At 38.5% G+C, this 19559-nt stretch overlaps 1 protein-coding gene across 8 annotated transcripts in view; it reads right to left on the bottom strand.

Annotated features, from left to right (window-relative positions):
* Nucleotides 1–2571: 2571 nt before the first annotated feature.
* Nucleotides 2572–19559, bottom strand: part of ppfia4 (PTPRF interacting protein alpha 4) — a 682729-nt gene continuing 665741 nt past the window's right edge. For 7 of the 8 annotated variants that reach the window (XM_073030363.1, XM_073030366.1, XM_073030365.1 and 4 more), the window contains 3 exons: nt 11694–11868; nt 9703–9787; nt 2572–8532 (listed from right to left, as the gene is read on the bottom strand). In XM_073030363.1, coding sequence (XP_072886464.1) covers nt 9729–9787; nt 11694–11868 — 234 coding nt within the window. In that variant the 3' untranslated portion in view covers nt 2572–8532; nt 9703–9728. Of the gene's footprint in view, nt 8533–9698; nt 9788–11693; nt 11869–19559 lie in introns of all 8 variants that reach the window. The other variant, XM_073030364.1, reaches the window with a different exon arrangement.

Here is a 19559-nt window from a genome sequence, read left to right as displayed (position 1 = left end):
GGCTAACATGAGAGGGCACAGTTTTAAGGTGCTTGGAAGTAGGTACAGAGTGGATGTCAGGGGTAAGTTCTTTATGCAGAGAGTGGTGAGTGTGTGGAATAGGATGCAGGCAACTGGTGGAGGCGGATACAATAGGATCTTTTAAGAGGTTCCTGGATAGGTACATGGAGCTTAGTAAAACAGAGGTCTATGGGTAACCCTGGGTAATTTCTAAAGTAAGTACATGTTCGGCACAGAATTGTGGACCAAAGGGCCTGTATTGTGCTGTAGGCTTTCTATGTTTCTATGATGTGCATGTTCCATTTTTGTTTGTTTTTTTGTGCTGAGGAGGGATTTAGGGGTTGATTTTTTTGGTGCTTTTTTGTGTGGGAAGGTGGTATTTTGAGGTTGCGGATAGTGCTATCGTTCTTTTCTTTCTTGGTCACGGCTACCTGGAGAATAAGAATTTCAGAGTTGTATACTTTGATAATAAATGAAACTTTGAACCTTTGAAATGCAGAAAATTCTGGAAACACTAAGTAGGTCAGGCAGTATCTGCAGAAAGAGAAACATTGCTTATATGTTGGGGCAAAGGCATTTCTGACAAAGGAGTGTTCCGTGTCTTTTGTTTTTACCATGTAACACACTGGTTCTGTTTGGACCAAGTAGTTCATAGAACTCTTAGCTGTTGTGATGAAAATGCTGAAGCAAATACCAATACATTTAATGGTTAAATATTCAACGTGACAAAAATATGTTTTTATTGGCAATTGTATGTTGATCGAGCTTTTCTCTGTGGAATTAAGGAGAGCAAAAGGTGATAGAGGTGTATAAGAGAAAAAATAGACAGCCACGTGTCATTGACCAATCATAATGGACATCATTTCAAGTGACTGGAGGAAAGGTTAGTGGAGATGTCAGAGATTGGTAGGGGCCCTGGAACACACTGCTGGGGTTGGTGGTACAATAGGGGCATTTAAGAGACTCTTAGGTAAGTGCATGGATGAACGAAAAATTAAAGCTTATATTTTGTGTAGGAGGTAAGGGTTAGATTGATTGAGGGGCAGATTAATTTAAGTAGGCACTGAATCGTGACCAAAAGGCCCATACAGTGCTGGACTGTTCTATGAATTCTAATGTTCACACTCAAGTATGATAGATTGAAGACTGAGATGCTCTTCAACTTTTGGTAGCTGCTGTTACTAGCAAAATCCAAGCACTGAGAAAACACCAAAAAGCACCATAGGTTAGACCTGCTTGTGAATAACCCAAGATTGGTGATTGTGGACACTTCTGCATTGGAGCTCACGCAACTGATATGCAAATATGTTTCTGAAATCTTGGAACTATCAATCTAAGACAGATAAGATCCCTGAAGTTGGAGTTTCATTTTATAGAGCCATCCAGTCTATAAAAATAACCAAGCAATGCAGTCAATTGGCTACTGCTGCGAACACACTGGCACAGGACAGCAGACAAAAACATCCTCTATGATATCATTGTATGGAGTTTAATATTATGGGCTTGAAAACAGGATGATCCCTTCAAATATTCCTTTATTTCTGGCAACAAGTCATCTTCTGTGGTGCTTTTTAAAGAAGGTGGGGCTTTCATGAAATAGAAAACGTACAGACTAACATGAACTTGTGCATGATCTTTCTTAATTCAACACACATTTTAATGAAACTCTGATCAACAGATACAGCTGTACAAGGAAGGAAGAGCAGAGCACATCTCCAAGTATTTGACTACTGTTTTGGCTGGAGTCTAGAACACACTGACTAAAGGGGCAGTGAGGGTAGGGACTCTCACAATGAGCAAATGCATTTCTAAGGTATAGTAGGTTATGGAGCAAAACTCTTAAATTGGATTAGTTTAGGAGGGTGCCTAATGGTTGGCAAGGGCAAGAAGGGCATGTAACAAATCAATGACTCAGTCATCAATTACTAGTTCTGTCGATTTATGTTAAGATGACTAATCATTTACTTATCTGAACTACACATTTCAGCTAGACACTTGTTTCAGCATTTCAACTCCCATTGCCATTTTGAGATCATGGATTGCACCAAGTGTACCGTGCAGACTTCTGAAACATGCAAGTTGATTTCCCATTGCTTTTTTACTCATCCTGTTTGTTTCAAGCTTAATGTCAGATGCAGTTACTAAAAGAGTGAAAATTTCAAATGGAAGAAAAATGGATTCCTAGCAGAAAACAGATCACACCTATGTTAGATTGATGCAGTTTGGCTTCCTGCCAATATTCACTTCGCTTCAACATTTTTGCCCAAGTTGACTATTTGAGATCCCACTTGAAGAATCGTAGTCTAATTGCAGTTTCAGAGGACTGAATTAAATGCAAGGAAAGAATCAGTACTTTAAGAAAAGAAGAAATATACCATTTCCATTACAATAAGGTGGTTCCATCAGAAATTCTACATTCAAGATATTTAAAAAAGCCAAGAAGGAAAATGCACAAAAGGAAACAGGACTTCCGGTTGCAGTTTCAAGGTTTGAAAAATTCAGGATTGTACACAAAAATACAAAGGATGACACAGGACAAAGATCATTTTTATTTTTTTATTGGCAGTGGAAAATAATTATTTCAATTCTAATGTTAACTGAAAGCAGGCAACAAATAATACTGTGACAAAAAAGGTCTTAAGATACTGTACAAAACAAGAGCATTTCAAGTGCAAAGACCACAAGGTTATGTTCTTGGTTGGTTACTGAAACCAGCAAACAATTACACTTAATTATAAGCAACAGAAAGGAAGACTATGCTGTCAGGCACAGATGAACATGTCATTCCAAGTGTGCAACATTCCAGATCTAATCATATAGTCCATCACTGAAAATCTTTCAACATGTCCAAAATTAGTTCAGTATTTCATCCCCTAAATTCCAAAACGAAAAACATTTTGACTTTATAAAATGATGATGCAGGAACTGTTCGTCACACATAGACCCGAAGTTTATAGAGCTATGCACCATCAAAACTATTAATTACTTCCCATTAAATGTGGACCACAAAATAAAGCCTTATAACAGTAGGTGTTTGTCTTAAATATATAGATTGCAATAAGTTATGTACAGTGATACAAAATGGTCAAATTAGATTGAATTTTGCTTCTGGAAACAAACTTTTTAAGACTCTACATTAAGTTTAGGATTTCACAAATTCCAAAACAAACAGCACTGCACAGATAAGATGATATTTGCAATTATCAGCAATATTACTTTAAAATACTAATTAATGTCATCAGTTTCACATTTCTTTTGGACTGCATTACCAGTCTACCACAATTTCTTGGAGGTCATCAATGTCACGTACCACCAGCCTTAAGGACAGCTTCTACCCTGCTGTTATAAGATTATTAAATGGTTCCCTACTATGATAAAATTGTTCCCTCATAATTTTCTTCATTATGATCTTTCACCTTATTGCTTACCTGCACTGCACTTCTTCCGTAGCTTGAACAGTTTATTCTTCATCATTTTTTTTACTTGTTCTACTTCAATGTACTGTGTAATCTGTATGAACAGTAAGCAAGACAAGCTCCTCACTCTATCTTGGTGCGTGTGACAGGCATAAGGCAATTCTAATTCCAATTCATGAAACTGAAGGATTGGATTTTTAATTTATCGGTGAATACCTTGTCTGCAACTCAAACAATATTCATAATAATGAATTCTCAGGGTTACTCTGTCCTGCAACAATACTCTCTACAAATAATTGTTGTTTACTGCATACATACATTCTTAAGGTTAAATCAACACCAAGCTCAGCTCATCACCCTCTTTGGATCTGAATGCAAGCTGACTGTTAATCCTTCCTTCTAAGAGCATAATGTTAGATTGTGTGAATTGACTCTTCATGGCTATCAGCATTAGACAGCTCAGAGATCACAGCTGCACACTGAGACAAGTTGGTTATTGCATTTTAATTGGTCACATATAGATGATAATGGTATTTGTATTTGGAATGAGAACTGTCAACTGATGACTGAATAACAGTTCGCTAGATATGGAAATGAATGGTTTGCAAGGACCATAACTTAGTTCACTTCAGCATGAGGAGATAACCCATGAGTTGAATTTACTAATGTTTATCCAAGCACTCATTACACCCGTTAATAATATGTTTAAACATTAATCGAACCAACATCTTCCCTAGTTTCATTTCTCCAACATAATGTTTGTGGCTATACGTGTAAACAAAGGCAAGGCTGTTTATTTAAATGGAGTTTTTAGATCAACACATTCCTGTTTCTGTAAAACCCAACATGGCACGCATTGCTCCTTCCACTGAGTTAAAGGTTTAAATAATATCGATAAGAATCAATTATATTATTTCACCTATTGCTATACATGCTGTAAAAACTAAGAATTACATATCTGCATGTGTTAAATAAATTGTTACTTAATCTAACTTGCAAGGTATATGCCTTCTTTTATCAACTTTAAAAAGGTGAGAAACACAGACAAAGAAATGGTGCATGGCAGCAAAGAGTTGAAAATGTATCATCAAGGTAAGAGACTACGGAAACATGCACCCACAAAACACTTAAAACATTGGGTATAAAAACTGAGGAAAAAAAATAATGCTTGTTTTTTGGCCAAACCAGCCACAAATTGTGTCCTTAAAGGGGTGGAATTCCCCAACAGTCTATTTTAAGATTTGGCTGATAAAATCAGTTAATTGAAGATAATGAGTCCTGAGCTGCATCATACTGAGTAGCATAGAATAGCATGCAACTCAGATATTAATACACCTTAAGTAAAATGTGGGCACTTGTGATAAATAGCTTTAACAAAATTTATTTAGTCTCCTCAAAAGTAGCTTATATATTACAGTATGACATTGTGAACCATCCATGTGTTATGGACACCATCATTTTACGAACAGTGCAAAGCAAATCTCCAAGTATTCTTGGTAATTCTCCAAGTTTAATCCAAAAATCACTTTAACATGCTAAACAATATTTTAAAGTGCATTTGTATTAGAAGCTCACAACCCAGCCTTTTTAAAGGCCCATGTATTTGATGAATGGTTTTGTGATTGAGAAAAATGGAAACTACTTAACAAGCACCAGATTTGCACAACTGGTTTATGTCAACCAGTGGAAATGCTTCTTTTCAGGAAGTTTCTCTGTTGACATTAATAAATAATCTCAAAACAGACCCTCTTAATTTATATTGAATTCATCTTACTATTTCACAGTTTAATGAAGTAGATGGTGTACATGCATTCAATAATGAATCTCATACAGATGTTTAAAACTTACAATTTAAATACACATGCACCTGATTCAAAGTAAATATACCACACTTTCCTTCTAGAGTTCTAATTCCATGTTCAACCATTTATAGTGTATTTATTTTTGAGTACTGCTTCATATCTCTCCTCATCCCAACCTGATCAATGTTCATGTTAAATTTAAAAAAAGAGCATGTAGATCTGTATCAGCAAAGATCTGTCACCACAGCACACTCAGAAGATATGTTCATTGTCAAAATAACAGGCAAGAAGTAACAGAATTCTGTACAGGCAAATGATAATAGCATTTACTTATCAATCTATGTGCAGGAATTTCTTTATCTTTGAATTAGTACATTTGGTAAAAGAGACAATTACCATATGACAAGGCAAATTTGGCATAAATAAAGTGTAAAATCAAAGACTATGCAGCAGAAGGAAAAGGGGCAGGGATGACGAATGAAGGAAAGAGAAATAGAAAGCTCATAAACATTAGATAGAATGGAGATTCTATTACACACGAGAGAGAGGCGCTTCATATTTTCATATTTACTTGATTAAAAATGGTCATGATTTATGGACAGGATTGTGGAGCAAGTTCACATTAACTAATGCATTGTGTTATCAATGAGAGTGTAAACTGTAATTATGTCTATGTGTGTGAGTAGGTGAGGTTGTAAACAGTGTTTTCAAACGGAACAAAATTGGACTTTGGTGAGACACAATAGGTCAATTCCAGTTTTTCTGGATAATTACTTTGAAAACTTTGATCAACATGCTTCCTGAGCTGTTTATTCATAATCCACCTACCTGAAAAGATTATACTTGAACAAAAATGCTGCAACATTATACTTCAAACAAAAACAGCTCAGTGAATTTCCACAAGAATATCTCTTACAATTAGTGTGCCTGTTAGTAAAGCAAGTATTATGTAAACTCAGTGCACTATGGTGAAAATAAATTTCATTAACTTTAGCACAGATACTTCTTAAAGGTTGCCAATATATTCAGAGAGAAAATGTTTAAAAAAACAAACACCATGTTCAATTAAAATAAAATAACATGATGTCCACACATTTGAACAAAAACATTCAAATCCAGCTATTACATTATTTTGAGTACAAAGTATGGAGGGAAAAAGATATTTAATGCCTTCCCATAATCAGAATAAATTTATTTTTAAACATTTTATTAATTATGATTTCCCCATGAACTGAGAATGGACCTGGAGACCATTTTCAAATTTACTACAGGCAAGAGTTAGATTTAGAAGATTCTTATGAAGAAGATTCTTGTTTAAAATTAATTAGATAAACTCAATAAATCCTTGGGTTACAATATCACAGCTGTTACTAAGATAACTATTTATGACTTCCTATTCTTTTTTAAATTTCAATATGTAATGCTGACCCTCACAGGCAGAAAACTATAACCAGAGCTTAGTGTTAGTTCATTCTGTAATCCTGCACATTCCCTGCATGTCACCTAATGCAGAACTCATTACACTAGGAAGTAGTAGTTACTTTATTTTCACGGCACTTGGGAATTAAAAGGTTAAAGTGAGTGCATTTAATTATTTGATTTGTAAAACACTTATGTCTGAGAAAAAATTTTGACTGCTTTCCACAAAGTGTTGAATTAAAAAGATGCAGACTTCAACAGCTTTGAAGGACCATGTATAATATATATATATTTATCAATTTATTAAAATGAATTTTATAAAATAGGATTAACATTTTGTTGAACTTCATAAAAGGTTTCAATGGTCAACAATTCAAGGGATAGTCACAAACACTCGTGAAACAGAAAGTGCCAGTGCTTTGCCACTATAAAGGAGCATGCTTAAATTCCCCCTGAAATATCTGGTAAGGTAAAATGTTACTTTCTTTTCCTACTTTGGGAAATAATTTCCCTGTGTCCCAGGTGGTCTGGGTGTAATCAGTTTAACAGCACTCATCTGTCATATTTTGTCAACTATTAGATCATGTACAATATCTACCTACAATAGGGAAAAAGACAAAAATGTTTTGAATCTGATTTTAGAAGTACATATTAAAAGTGGGAATCACAACAAGAAATACTTAGTTTAGACAATACAGGGCATCTTTTGATAAAATGCTAATAATTTTCTTGTGATCCTAAATTCTCTCGATATTTGGAGGCTTTGGAGTAGAAACCACTGATTTCAAAATATTGTGGATTGTTGAATTAACATCAGAGCCTACTATTGTTTCTGAAATCAGAATGATCAGCATTGGAGGCGTTTGAATGCTGTGCTGCTTTGCTGCTTCATGAGTGACTCTTTAAAAAGGATCCTTTGCAACCAGGTCTGTACATTCAATAATGAGTGATGGGAAATAAGGAAGAAAGAAAACTATTCAGGTCTGCAGTTTAAGGAAGTAAACTGAAATAAATGTAGCAAGTGAAGCGAAAGACTCAGGAATCCAAAAAACAAAGAAAACAAACCTCGTATAACTGCCAACAAGGCTATTTAAAAAAAAATAAAGAGTTAAAATTATTTTTTTAAATGTTCAATGGAACAAGAGACTTTGGCAGCCTGAAATTGCCGCCAATTAGAAAATCAGAACTTGAGGACTCAATTTAACAGTTGCCATTTCCACAATAAAAAAGAAAACCATCCAGTCATCATATTGTGTGCTAAAATTGGCATGGTAGAGATATATTTGCACACATGATTTGCTGAAAATGAACAAATGGAACAAGATGTCCTTGATATATATCAGCAAGATAAAAATGGCAGCAACATCATTAATTAAGACAGCATTTAGGTTGAATCTGTACTCTCCAAATTCCATTAAATTATCTAAAAAATGCTGTTACAGTCAGCCATAATTATATACATTTACATAAAAAACTTGCATTACTTCATGGCCATACGTTTACATACAGCAGATATGATACACTTGGAAAGAAATTACTACAACCAATGAAACTACAACTGTACTTGAGGTTAAAAGTTGACCGAATTTACTACATACTGTACTTAGAATATAATATTACAGTGAAACATCTCCAAAATGAAAACCTAAAATTGTCTACCAGCATTGTAAAAGATAATCTAAAGAAAGTCATTACCAGATAAATAAAATCATAGTGTAAGCATTTTTGAATGTAAGTAAACTATTGCCCATTTATATTCAACATACATTCAAACCATCTATGCCTTTCTAAGTTTTGTGCAACAGCATTTGACCTCCATTGTTGATCTCACAGAGATGTAGTGGATTATTCCCGAAAGGCAGCAAGCATGTGTCCATACAAGTAGTGGGAATGCACTGGAGGAAACAAATGATCAATTATTAACTATATTCTTTCACAGCGGACTTTCTTCATTCCCCACCTAAATTAGGAGATGCTTTACCACATCCTCAGATTACCATGCTAGCTTGACATGTAAACATCTGAGTTTATTCAGTTGCAGGCTTGCTGAATTCTACTCTCACCTGACGTTGATCCACGAACATTTTGCAGAGGGAGGAACACTGGATGCTAGCAAGTTCTTTCTACAGTCCCACCTCTGATGAAGCAACTCACCGAAGGTGAAAAAGCCATAAACAATACAGACAGCACAGTATGTCAATGCTCTTTTTAAGGGCAAGAGAGTAGGATGGACCTGGTTAAAGAGATGTATACTTTAAACTGAGTTTTATGGGCTGAGTGCGGGTCAGTGGGATTAGGTGAGAGTAAGCGTTCGGCACGGACTAGAAGGGCCAAGATGGCCTGTTTCCATGCTGTAATTGTTATATGGTTTATATGGCTTTATTTAAAGTCAGTGTAGAAATATAAAACTCATTAAGGGGCCTACTTCATGCTTACTGGAGGAGTGAAGACTTGTAAACTAGCGATGCTTCTTAATAAGTCACAGCAAAAGAACTTCAGCTCTTTAAGCTTGACCAAATAATGAATTTGGGACTGTGCAATAGACCAGTATACACAATTTTATCCCAGCAAATTCAGACACCGTGCCTTCACTGTGGGTCAGGATAGTGGACTGGCTGGAAAGAGGAGGAAAGCATCTGTAATGTTAATGGTAAAAGAGAGACATATTTACACTGTGTGTACATTGGTTACTTATTCAGTTCAGTCTATACCCAGTGTGACTCTGGATTTATCCTCAAGTGAGAGCTCTTTCGCTCCATCATACTGAAGAGCCCAATGCTATTTATATTGCAAACCTAATCTTCCAATTTCATATGGAAATGTTGAGGAATTTTAAAAAAAAAATCATATTAGGAGTTGAAAGGAGGCCTTACAATGTCATTCCCATACTTTCAAATTGAAGATAAAGACCATTGTTTTGGGACAAAAAAATTATCATAAATTCTAGCAACAAATACATTTAATTTTCCATGTAACTTTCCTTGCACTGTATCAAAGTTCCAATGGTTTTGTAGAACTTCAGTGCTCCATCTAACAGCCATAAAAAACAGAAGTTACTTACTCACCGGTGGCTCGCTGACTGGTCTAGATGTCAGCAGGAGTATGTGCGTACTGTTGATGTATCTAACCTCTGTGTCCCTGATGTACCAACTGCGTTTCCATCAAGGCAACAAAAACAAATCACACAACATGCAGTAAGTACAGCAAGCCACTCCTGCAGATTAGCATAAGCATAAGTAGCCACACTTCAAACATTGGTGATGGGGCTCTTTGATAGTTTAACTCCCTTCTTCATTCTGCTTTCTAGTATCTCTGTTCCATTTCTTTCTCAAGTTTACTTGGTACCTAAGCTTTTACATGGGAACTGAAATAATGAACAGGTTTTGATACTCTACTCATCTACTTACCAGATCCCAGAGTTAAACAGTGACTGATGGTTCTCTGAGCATGCCATTTAAATGGAAGGCCTTTAAAAAGCATGTAGGAGGAATTATGGAAATTGTCCTGCACAGTTTCAAAATGATAAAGAAGTATAAAATTTAAAGCTGAGCTAATTTCAATAGCCTGTCCAAGAAAGTTATTGCCAGATAATTTACCTTCTACCTGGTTGGACATTAGAAACAGAAACAGGAATAGGTTATTTGGCCATTAATGCTGGCAACAAAATTTGGTAAGATCAGGGATAATCATTTATTGCAGTCACAAACAAAAGAAAATCTGCAGATGCTGGAAATCCAAGCATCACACTGGAGTATTCTTTTCCCCAGATGCTGCCTGGCCTGCCGAGTTCCTCCAGTTTTTTGTGTGTCCCCTTTAACGCAGCGACGTTTTCCTAACTATAGCCCCATTTAGATAGGTTTCCTTAACATTGAAAAATCTGTCACCCTCTAAACGTGATGCCATCGCAGCTGTTGGCTCCAGCATTGTTTTGAATAACCACCTCACAGCAAGTCATTAAGTCTCCAGACCCAACTTGGGTGGTGAAATCCAAAAATTCATTAGCATAGTGTGAAGAAACCTCACATCCTGAATGACTAACTCCTCCATACTTTTACATTGTGGCTCCTGGTTCTGGACATCTTGTACTCTACAGTAACTGTGTCAAGTCCTGTAATGATATTGTGGGGAATTAGTCAAAGCAGATACCAAGGGCATGAAAGTATATCTTATAGGACTATATTGTCATATGTCATGCAGTGGAGTTCTTTCTGTGTCAATGAAGTCAAAAGTCTTTTTTATATAAATTATTCTAAAGCAAATTAGAAATTATATAGTCTTCTTAATAAGAGCAAGTGAATGAGCTTTCTATCTTTTAGAGTTTAGATTTTTATTTGATCATAAATATTTTATGGTTTTCAATAAAATTCCTTGTTTTTGAGCAAGACACAAGTTGCCCTTGGCTAGTTGCATCATGTGAAATCTTAATTTATGGTATACAACCATGGTAAGATATTAACGTCTTGCCATGACTGTCAATTAGCTTTGAACACTTCAACACTCTAACATAGGTTTAATATCTCTGTTGCCAATGGCGTTCAGCCATACAACAAGAACTGTAGCAGTCTGAGACTTACAAGTGTTTCTTTTGGCACTGAGAAAAGTCTTCGTCTGATCCTGTTTCACGCCATTCAGTGTTATGTTAATTCAACACAGCTAACAGACAAGTTAAACATATTAAGGATGCATTCACATGCATTATTTCCTAGCTGTAAAATTGTTTTTTTGCAATAAAACTGTGTGGAATTGACTGCAAAGCATGTAACCAGTTTAAGTATGAATCAATGATGCTCCCTTTGTGAACAGGTAGCTACCAATTCAGATTCAGATTCAGATTCAGATTCAGTTTATTGTCATTTAGAAACCACAAATGCAATTCAGTTAAAAAATGAGACAACGTTCCTCCAGAATGATATCACCAAAGCATATGACAAAACAGACTACACCAGAAAATCCACATAATGTTTGGCAATCCCCAATCCAGAGTCCGGAGATGCTGCTGCGTATTAATATTGCGCTACCGTCTTAGCACATTCGATTGAAAAAGGCTTAAATTTACCTTCTGGTTGAATTTTCTTCGGCTGCACAGACGGGGCTGGGGAGGACATTGCTGTAACTCTGAACCCTGCAGGCAGTGTTTCTGTAGACCCCGGCATCATGGTTATACCATGTACCTCCCGTGGACGAAAGCGTTTTCGCCATGATGGTGCGCGCCTGAAACTTTTGTCGTCACCCTGTAAAACAGGAGAATAAAACAATGACACTACTCTAACAGAATTAGGAGTAAGAACCTGTTATGATTTTTAACAAGTTAACACATAACTGCCCAGAAAGGTCAACCGTATTCCATCACATTTTCTCTGACTCTGTCCTCACCTGCCAGGTTCCAAGACTGAATATCACTTGATTAAGCACTCAAGATATTCTCAGGCCATCTTGCATCATTCTCAAAAATACCAGCACATTTTTCTTTTACCTTATGTAAATTTATTTATGGTTCCAACTGCTATGTGCCTGTCAGCTTTGCTCTCTCTAGTTTTCTCCCTTCTTTCCCATGCCCTCTGTGTTCAGCTTGTCACTTCCCACACGCAACACCACATCCACCAAACTGCTGGCCACACAGCTGTTGCCATTATAAACCTTCTCAGTCACTTTCCTCATCATGTTCAAAAATGTCAGCATTACCATTCCTCATTTGTGATTCTTTTAATGCTACAAACTAGCGTCTCATTTCCAATCTACATTCTTCACCTAAAGTTCCCAGCTTTCTGATCATGCATGCTTCTTTCCTTCATTTGCATATCTGAATACCCAGTAATCAGTATTTCCCTCTTCCACACCACTGGAAAGGATAGAACCAAAGTTTTCTGTGTGACTGCAACCATCCTGCCTCATTCTACTCTGAACTAAGACAAGAAATTGTATCCTGTGGGGCAACACTTTCATGTGTCATGCAATGAAATTTAATGTAAAATTCAATTCGGGTAAGATGGCGACGCACTTAGCAGTGGCTCCTATGGAGCCAACCAAAGGTGTTATTGTCCTTTTTAAATGTATCTTTTATGGTCACAAGACCGTGCTGGACATTAAAAACTTAAAGTACTGCAGGTCTACCCCATCAGTGAGTTGCTCATTGGCAGAGGAACTGAAGGAACTAGACCTGGTGTGGACCGTGCTGCTGACTGTGACAGGGAGGCATCGTTGTGGTGCATTGAAACTGTGTGCAGTCTATCAGTGACTGATTGTCTTAGTCGCTTTTCAAGTGACGGCAAGACCCTGTTGGACATTGGTAACGTGGAATGCTGCAAGTCTGGTACACTGAATCTTTGGCAGATGGCAGGGAAGCTGCATGCCCTCAGTGGCAGAGATGACGAGGCCTCAAGTCACTGTGTTGTCTGCTTGTAACTGCCCAGGAGAGAGGTGTCGCTGTCGGTGTGGCGCGTTGTCCGTGCTGCAGTGTTGGTGCTGCTGTCCGGAGTTCGCTCAGCAGAAGACAAGCTGTATTGTGTTCAATTGCAGACTGCTGCAACGTTCCTGGAGACAGGGACTTAGACTATTTTTTGTGGGACTGCATTTTACTGCTGTCTCATATGCACTATATGTACCTTGTTGGTGCTGTGTCCTGAACCTTGGCCCCAGAGGAACGCTGTTTCATTTGGCTGTATTCATGCATGGTTGAATTACAATTACACTTGAATTTGAACATGCTGCTTCAAACATTTGTCAGGTTTCCATGCAAGCAACCAGACGTGCTGATGCCAGGTTAGGCTTGCAGAGTACAGTAGCAGTTATGAAAAGAACACAATTTGTGTTTGGCCCAGTTCTTAAGGTGTCGGGAAAAGACTTTTCAAGAGGGAAAAGAACATTTTTGGCTACTACTGGTGAAGCCAGATGTAAAGATACATCTGATTCCCCTACATGGTCCTGAGCTGTTCCATCTTCAAGGCAAGTTCCTAACTCTGTCCTGGAGGAGGATGTGGAGGATGGTACCATGAATGTCTACCACCAGAAATGTGTGTCCCATAGACCACAGTTGATTTGTAGCATCCATCCATACCCATGACAAACAGCCATTCAAGGGTAAGTCTACTGTTGCAAGTGTCGAGGGCAGTCACCTTCACGTGGATATCTGATTTTTGTTCATGTTGGAACCAAGCCATTAATGAAGTTTAGAGCTAAGTGTTTCTGGAGAACCTAAACTGAGGATCAGTGTGTGGTCTATGAATATGTTCTGATTGGCAGAGCTGTCACAATACTTTCCATTCATTGCTGATCATTCAAAATTGATTGGTTGGTCATTAGCTAGGATGTTTCTTTGTGTGGACGGACACATTTCCAACATTATTAGGTAGGGGCCAGTGCTCTAATTGGGCTGAAGCAGCATAAATGGAGACTTGGTTACTTCTAAAGCACGTCAGCAGCACAGCAGCCAGGGTGTTGTTTGGTCTTATTGCCTTTACTGCATTCAGTTCTTTTCAGCTGCTTTCTTGCATCAACCCTCATCTGTGTGAGAATTCAAGGAAAATAAGCTAGATTATGTGTGCAGCCTTTGTATTACACACATTTTTTTAGGCAATTGTTCCCTCCATCCTCAGTCAAGACATGCACAGGTCACCTGCACAGCACTAATTCAACCTGCATTTTGTAAGATGAAGTATTATTAAGCTAGAGTATCTCCAGGAATATTTTATTTTCCTTCTACCTGTACAATCAATCCTTCCTCTTTTTACCTCCCACTAGTGCCCCTCCTCTTTCCTATTCTCCTCTCATATCTGATTCTTTCTTCTTTGGCCTTTACCTCTTCCACCTATCACCTCTCAGCTTCTCACTCACCCCCTCCACCACCTTCCCCCTCCCCGGTTTCACCTATCACTTGCCAGCTTGTACTCCTTCCCTGCAGCCCCTCACCCCTGCCCTTCTTAATCAAAACCAGAATCAGGTTTACTATCACAGACATACTTCATGAAATGTGTAGTTTTGTGGCAGCATAACATTGCAAAACATAAAAAATTACTCTGTAAACAGTAAGAAATCTGTTAAAAAAGTGAGTCATTCAAAAGAGAGCAAAAATGTCATGTAGTATGGAGTGTAAAATGTGTCTTTAGTCACAGGGTGCTGAATCTATGGAAATACAAGACAAAGAAAACTAAACACCTTGTTAATAACACTTTATTAATAATGACCATTGCTAACAATCCAGAGGCATGCAGACGTGAGGCTAGCTGAGCAGATGTGAAGGCGAGGTATGGTGGAGTCGAGAGAGAGGTAAGTCCCGATATCATATTGATTAAAGTGACAGGCCAAACTGGAAAGGTCAGGTACAGGTCAAATTGTGGCAGCAGAGTCCAGGCTCCAGTGTGGCCCGAGAGCGAAGAACGACCCGATGTTTGGATGATTGAAGCACCGGGTTAGATTGAAAAGGTCAGGGTGTTGGGACCAGAGGTGAGGGATGGGCTGGTTCAGCTCGCTGCTCTGTGATGAACTGAAGCCATGGCCTGCTCCAGCTGCAGTGTTGCCTGGCTTTGCACCTGTGGTTCCACGACATTTACTCGGCCCTGCGATGAACTGAGGCTGAGGCCTGTTCTAGCTGCAGTGACTCCCGGCTTCAGGTCTTTTGTAGAACTTCTGTTCTGAATGCTATTTGCTTGCGTGATTTTATTTCTCTCAGCGTATTGGGTGACAGTCTTTTTCAAATCAGTTCTTTTGGGGTTTCTTTGTTTTGCAGCTGCCTGTAAGGGTGTATTATGTATACACATTTCGACAATAAATAAACTTTGAACGGTTATGGAGAGAAGGCAGGAGAATGGGGTTGAGAGGGGAATGGATCAGCCATAACGAAATGGTGGAGCAGACTCGATGGGCTTAATGGCCTCATTCGGCTCCTATGGCTTTTGGTCTCATGTCGTGTTCATGGTCTGTTCAGAAATCGGGCTTCTTCCCCCTTCCTTTCCAGTTTCCGGTGAACAGTCTTGGCCTGAAACATCAACTGTTCATTCCTCTCCATGGAGGCTGCCTGACCTTCTGAGTTCCTGCAGCATTGTGTGTGTGAGTGTGTGAGTGAGACAGAGAGACAGAGACACACTCACTCACTCTGGATTTCCAGCATCTGCAGAATCTCTTGTTTACTCTTTTTTTCCCCTTTTTTAAAATTCATTTTGGGAGTTTAGCTTCATCAGTAAGATCAACATTTAGCGCCTATCTCTTAATACTTGCAAATCTCTAATCCACTTGGAAATTTTACTTCAACTTTCACATTTCTGCTGACAGCCTCATGCTCTGTTCTGATCCCTCTACAGGTTCTGTACCATCAGACTACCTGTCTAGCATTATCACTTATGTATTTTCCTGATTTCTAATGTTTTCCCGGCTGTCTACTACTAAAAATCCTCATACACACCTTTGTCAATGAACTAGCTGAGAGAGCCGATACTCTGTTTGTTGGTTTCCATTCTTTTACCCTGCATAAACTCACCTCATCTATGTGTGCCCACTTTAGGTACAGCTCATGTATCAGCAGCACCTGTCCTTGCTGAATTACATATTCTGCTGGCCTCTTAAATTAGAACTCTTAGCTTTATATTTAAACTTTATCTGTGACTTCAGTAGTTTCTCTTCCTATCGGCTCACACTGTATATAGTCCATAAAACTTGGGTTATTCTGTGCTGGCCTGTTGTGTGGTTACATTTTTGCTTCCAACTTCCAGCTTTAGAATAGCCTCTAAACCTGTTGTTCATCCCATTTCCTCCTTTAAGACCAGACATAACAACCATCTCTTGGTCCTTTATTTAAGGCACTCGTCCTAAATGTTTGCCTTGGCATTCGCCTTTGTTAGATTGCACATCTGGGCGACACTGTGGGATAATGAAAATGCAGTTCCTCGTTTGGGTTATTGTTTCAGGAACAGCAATTGCCAATTTATCTGTGCATGAATATCAACTGTTGTATTTCAACAATCAAATGTCTCTACTGAAAATAAAGACCAAAGTTCTAGCCCATTCATCTCAGTTTGAAACACAAATAAGATGACAGCTTCTAAGCAAAAAATTTCTTCTGAAATCTATAAAATTTTCATTGCAAGTTCAAATGCAGTAAGTGTGACAGGAGTTCTTTCGTGATTAAAAAAAGCTGGACTTAAAACAAGTTTCTTGAGCGTTTTTATTCAAGTTTAATATTGTTAAGATGCCTCAGTATTTTCACTTCAACTGCTATCTCTCTCATACTTCATGAATTTATGCCACAGGAAAGGTTTAGAACAGAGAACATTAAAGCACATTACAGGGCCTTCAGCCCACGATGTTGTGTTGAACTTTTTAATCTACTCTAAGATCAATATAACTCTTCCCTTTAATGTAACCCTCCATTTTTCTATCAACCATGTGCTTATTCTTCTTTGTACTTCATTAGTTACTTCAGGCATTGGATAGTAGAAAATTTCATCTTCATAGAAGTTTTATCTGTGGTCAGGCAGTCATTTGTCAGAATAAAACATTTAAGAATAGGAGTTGAACTTGGCTTGCCACGTACTGCTCCTAACACAACAGCAAAGTTATCTACACTCTTCACTGAAAACATCAATATTTTAGCTCATGTGTTTAGTAACCTCCTCAGTCAGGTACTGGCTTTATGGTCAATATTTACAATCTATACCGAGTTCAGAGAAAGCTTTGCATGAGGAGAAAGAAAATCATTTCACTTTGACTTCCAGGAATATAATATTGAGCTTGCATTTTCATGTTACCCAATTCACCAGTTCACTGGAAAATATCAACAAATTATTACCTCAAACACTTTAACGAATTATTCTATTAACTCTCCCTTAAACCACTCTCTCAATCTTGTTGACATCTTTTCAGTAGGTAGGTGACAGACAATACTCCAAATTAGGCCTCACCAATGTCTTTAGACAACTTGAACATAACATCCCAACCTCTGTGCTCAATACTTTGATTTATGAAGGCCAATGTGCCAAAGGCTTTCTTTATGGCCCTATCTACCTGTGATACCACTTTCAAGGAAACGTGGTTCTGTATTCCCAGATCCCTTTATTCCATAGCACTTTCTTACACACCGTTTAAGTCCTACCCTGGTTGTCCTCCTAAAGTGCAACACCTCAACTTGTCTGCATTAAATTCTATCTGCCATCTTCTAGCCTATTTTTCCAGCTGGTCCAGATCCTGCTGCAAGCTTTGATAGTCTTCCTCGCTGTCCACTGGATCCTCAATCTTGACATCACCTGCAAATTTGCTGATCCAGTTTATCACATTATCATCCAGATCACTGATATAGATGACTACCAAAACGGAGCCAGCACCAACCCCTGCAGCACACTACTAGTCACAGGCCTCCAGACACAGAGGCAACCAGGTACTACCACCCTCTGGCTTCTCCCGCAAACCCAATGTCTAATCCTATTTACAATATCTTCCTGAACCTTCTCCACCAACCTCCCAAGTGGGACCTTGTCAAAGGCCTTGTAGTCCATGTAGACAACATCCAAAGTTTAAAGTTCAAAGTAAAATTTATTATCATATACATATATGTCACCATATACGACCCTGAGATTCATTTTCTTGTGGGTATATCTATAACAGAATAATAACCATAATAGAATCAGTGAAAGACCGCCCAACTAGAATGTTCAACCAGAGTGCATAAGACAACAAACTGTGCAAGCACAAGAAGAAATAATCGTTATTAATAAATAAACAATACATATTGAGAACATGAGATGAAGAGTTGTGGGAACAGTTCTGTGATGGGGCAAGTGAAGTTGAGCCCTTTGTTTCAGGAGTCTGATGGTTGAGAACCTGATAGTGGCAGTCCTGAGGCTCCTGTGCCTCCTTTCTAATGACGGCAGTCAGAAGTGAGCATGTGCTAGGTCGTAAGGATCCCTGATGATTAATGCTGCTTTCCTGCAATGGTGTTTCATGTAGATGGGGAGGGCTTTAACTGGGATGGACTGGCCCGCATCCACTATTTTTTGTAGGATTTTCAGTTTCAGGGCGTTGCTGTTCCCATACCAGGCTGTGATGCAACCAGTCAATATACTCTCCAATATACATATAAGCTTGTCAAAGTTTTACATGTCATGACAAATCTCCGCAAACTCCTAAGGAAGTAGAGGCAACACCATGTTTTCTTCGTAATTGCTCTTATGTGCTGGACCCAGAACAAGTCCTCCGAAATAAAACACCGAGGACTTTAAAGTCGACAACTCTCTGTACCTCTGATCCTTCAGTGAGGAATGGGTCATGGACCGCTGGTTTCCTTCTCCTGAAGTCTATAATCAGCTCCTTGGTCTTGCTGACATTGAGTAAGAGTTTGTTGTTATGGCACCACTCAGCTAGATTTTCATTCTCCCTCCTATATGCTGATTTATCACCACCTTTGATTCAGCCCACAACAGTGGTGTCATCGGGAAACTTGAATATGGCACTGGAGCTGTGCTTAGCCACACAGTCACCAGTGGAAAGCTCATTGAGCAGGGCTAAGCACACAGCCTTGTGGTGCACCTTTACTGATGGAGATTGTACATGTTGTTGCCAATCTGAACTGACTGTGGTCTGCAGCTGAGGAAATTGGGATCCAATTGCACAAGGAGGTGTTGAGGCCAAGGTCTTAGAACTTATTGATTAGTTTTGAGGGGATGATGGTATTGAATGGTGAGCTGATAAAGACCATCCTGACGTATGCAGTTTTGCTGTCCAGATGTTCCAGGGTTTAGTGAAGAGCCAATGAGATGACAACTGTTGTGGACCTGTTGTTTCAGTAGGCAAATTGGAGCAGATCTAAGTCGCTTCTCAGGCAGGAGTTGGTATGTTTTATCACCAACCTCTCAAGACACTCCTCACAGTGGATGTAAGTGCTACTGGGCAGGTCACCATGCTTTTCTTGGGCACTGGTATAATTGAAGCCTGCTTGAAA

The sequence above is a fragment of the Hemitrygon akajei genome, chromosome 27 (assembly GCF_048418815.1).
Source record: "Hemitrygon akajei chromosome 27, sHemAka1.3, whole genome shotgun sequence".
Classification (NCBI taxonomy): domain Eukaryota; kingdom Metazoa; phylum Chordata; class Chondrichthyes; order Myliobatiformes; family Dasyatidae; genus Hemitrygon; species Hemitrygon akajei.
The sequence above is the reverse complement of the archived record's forward strand: the minus strand, read 5'-3'. Positions and strand labels throughout refer to the sequence as shown.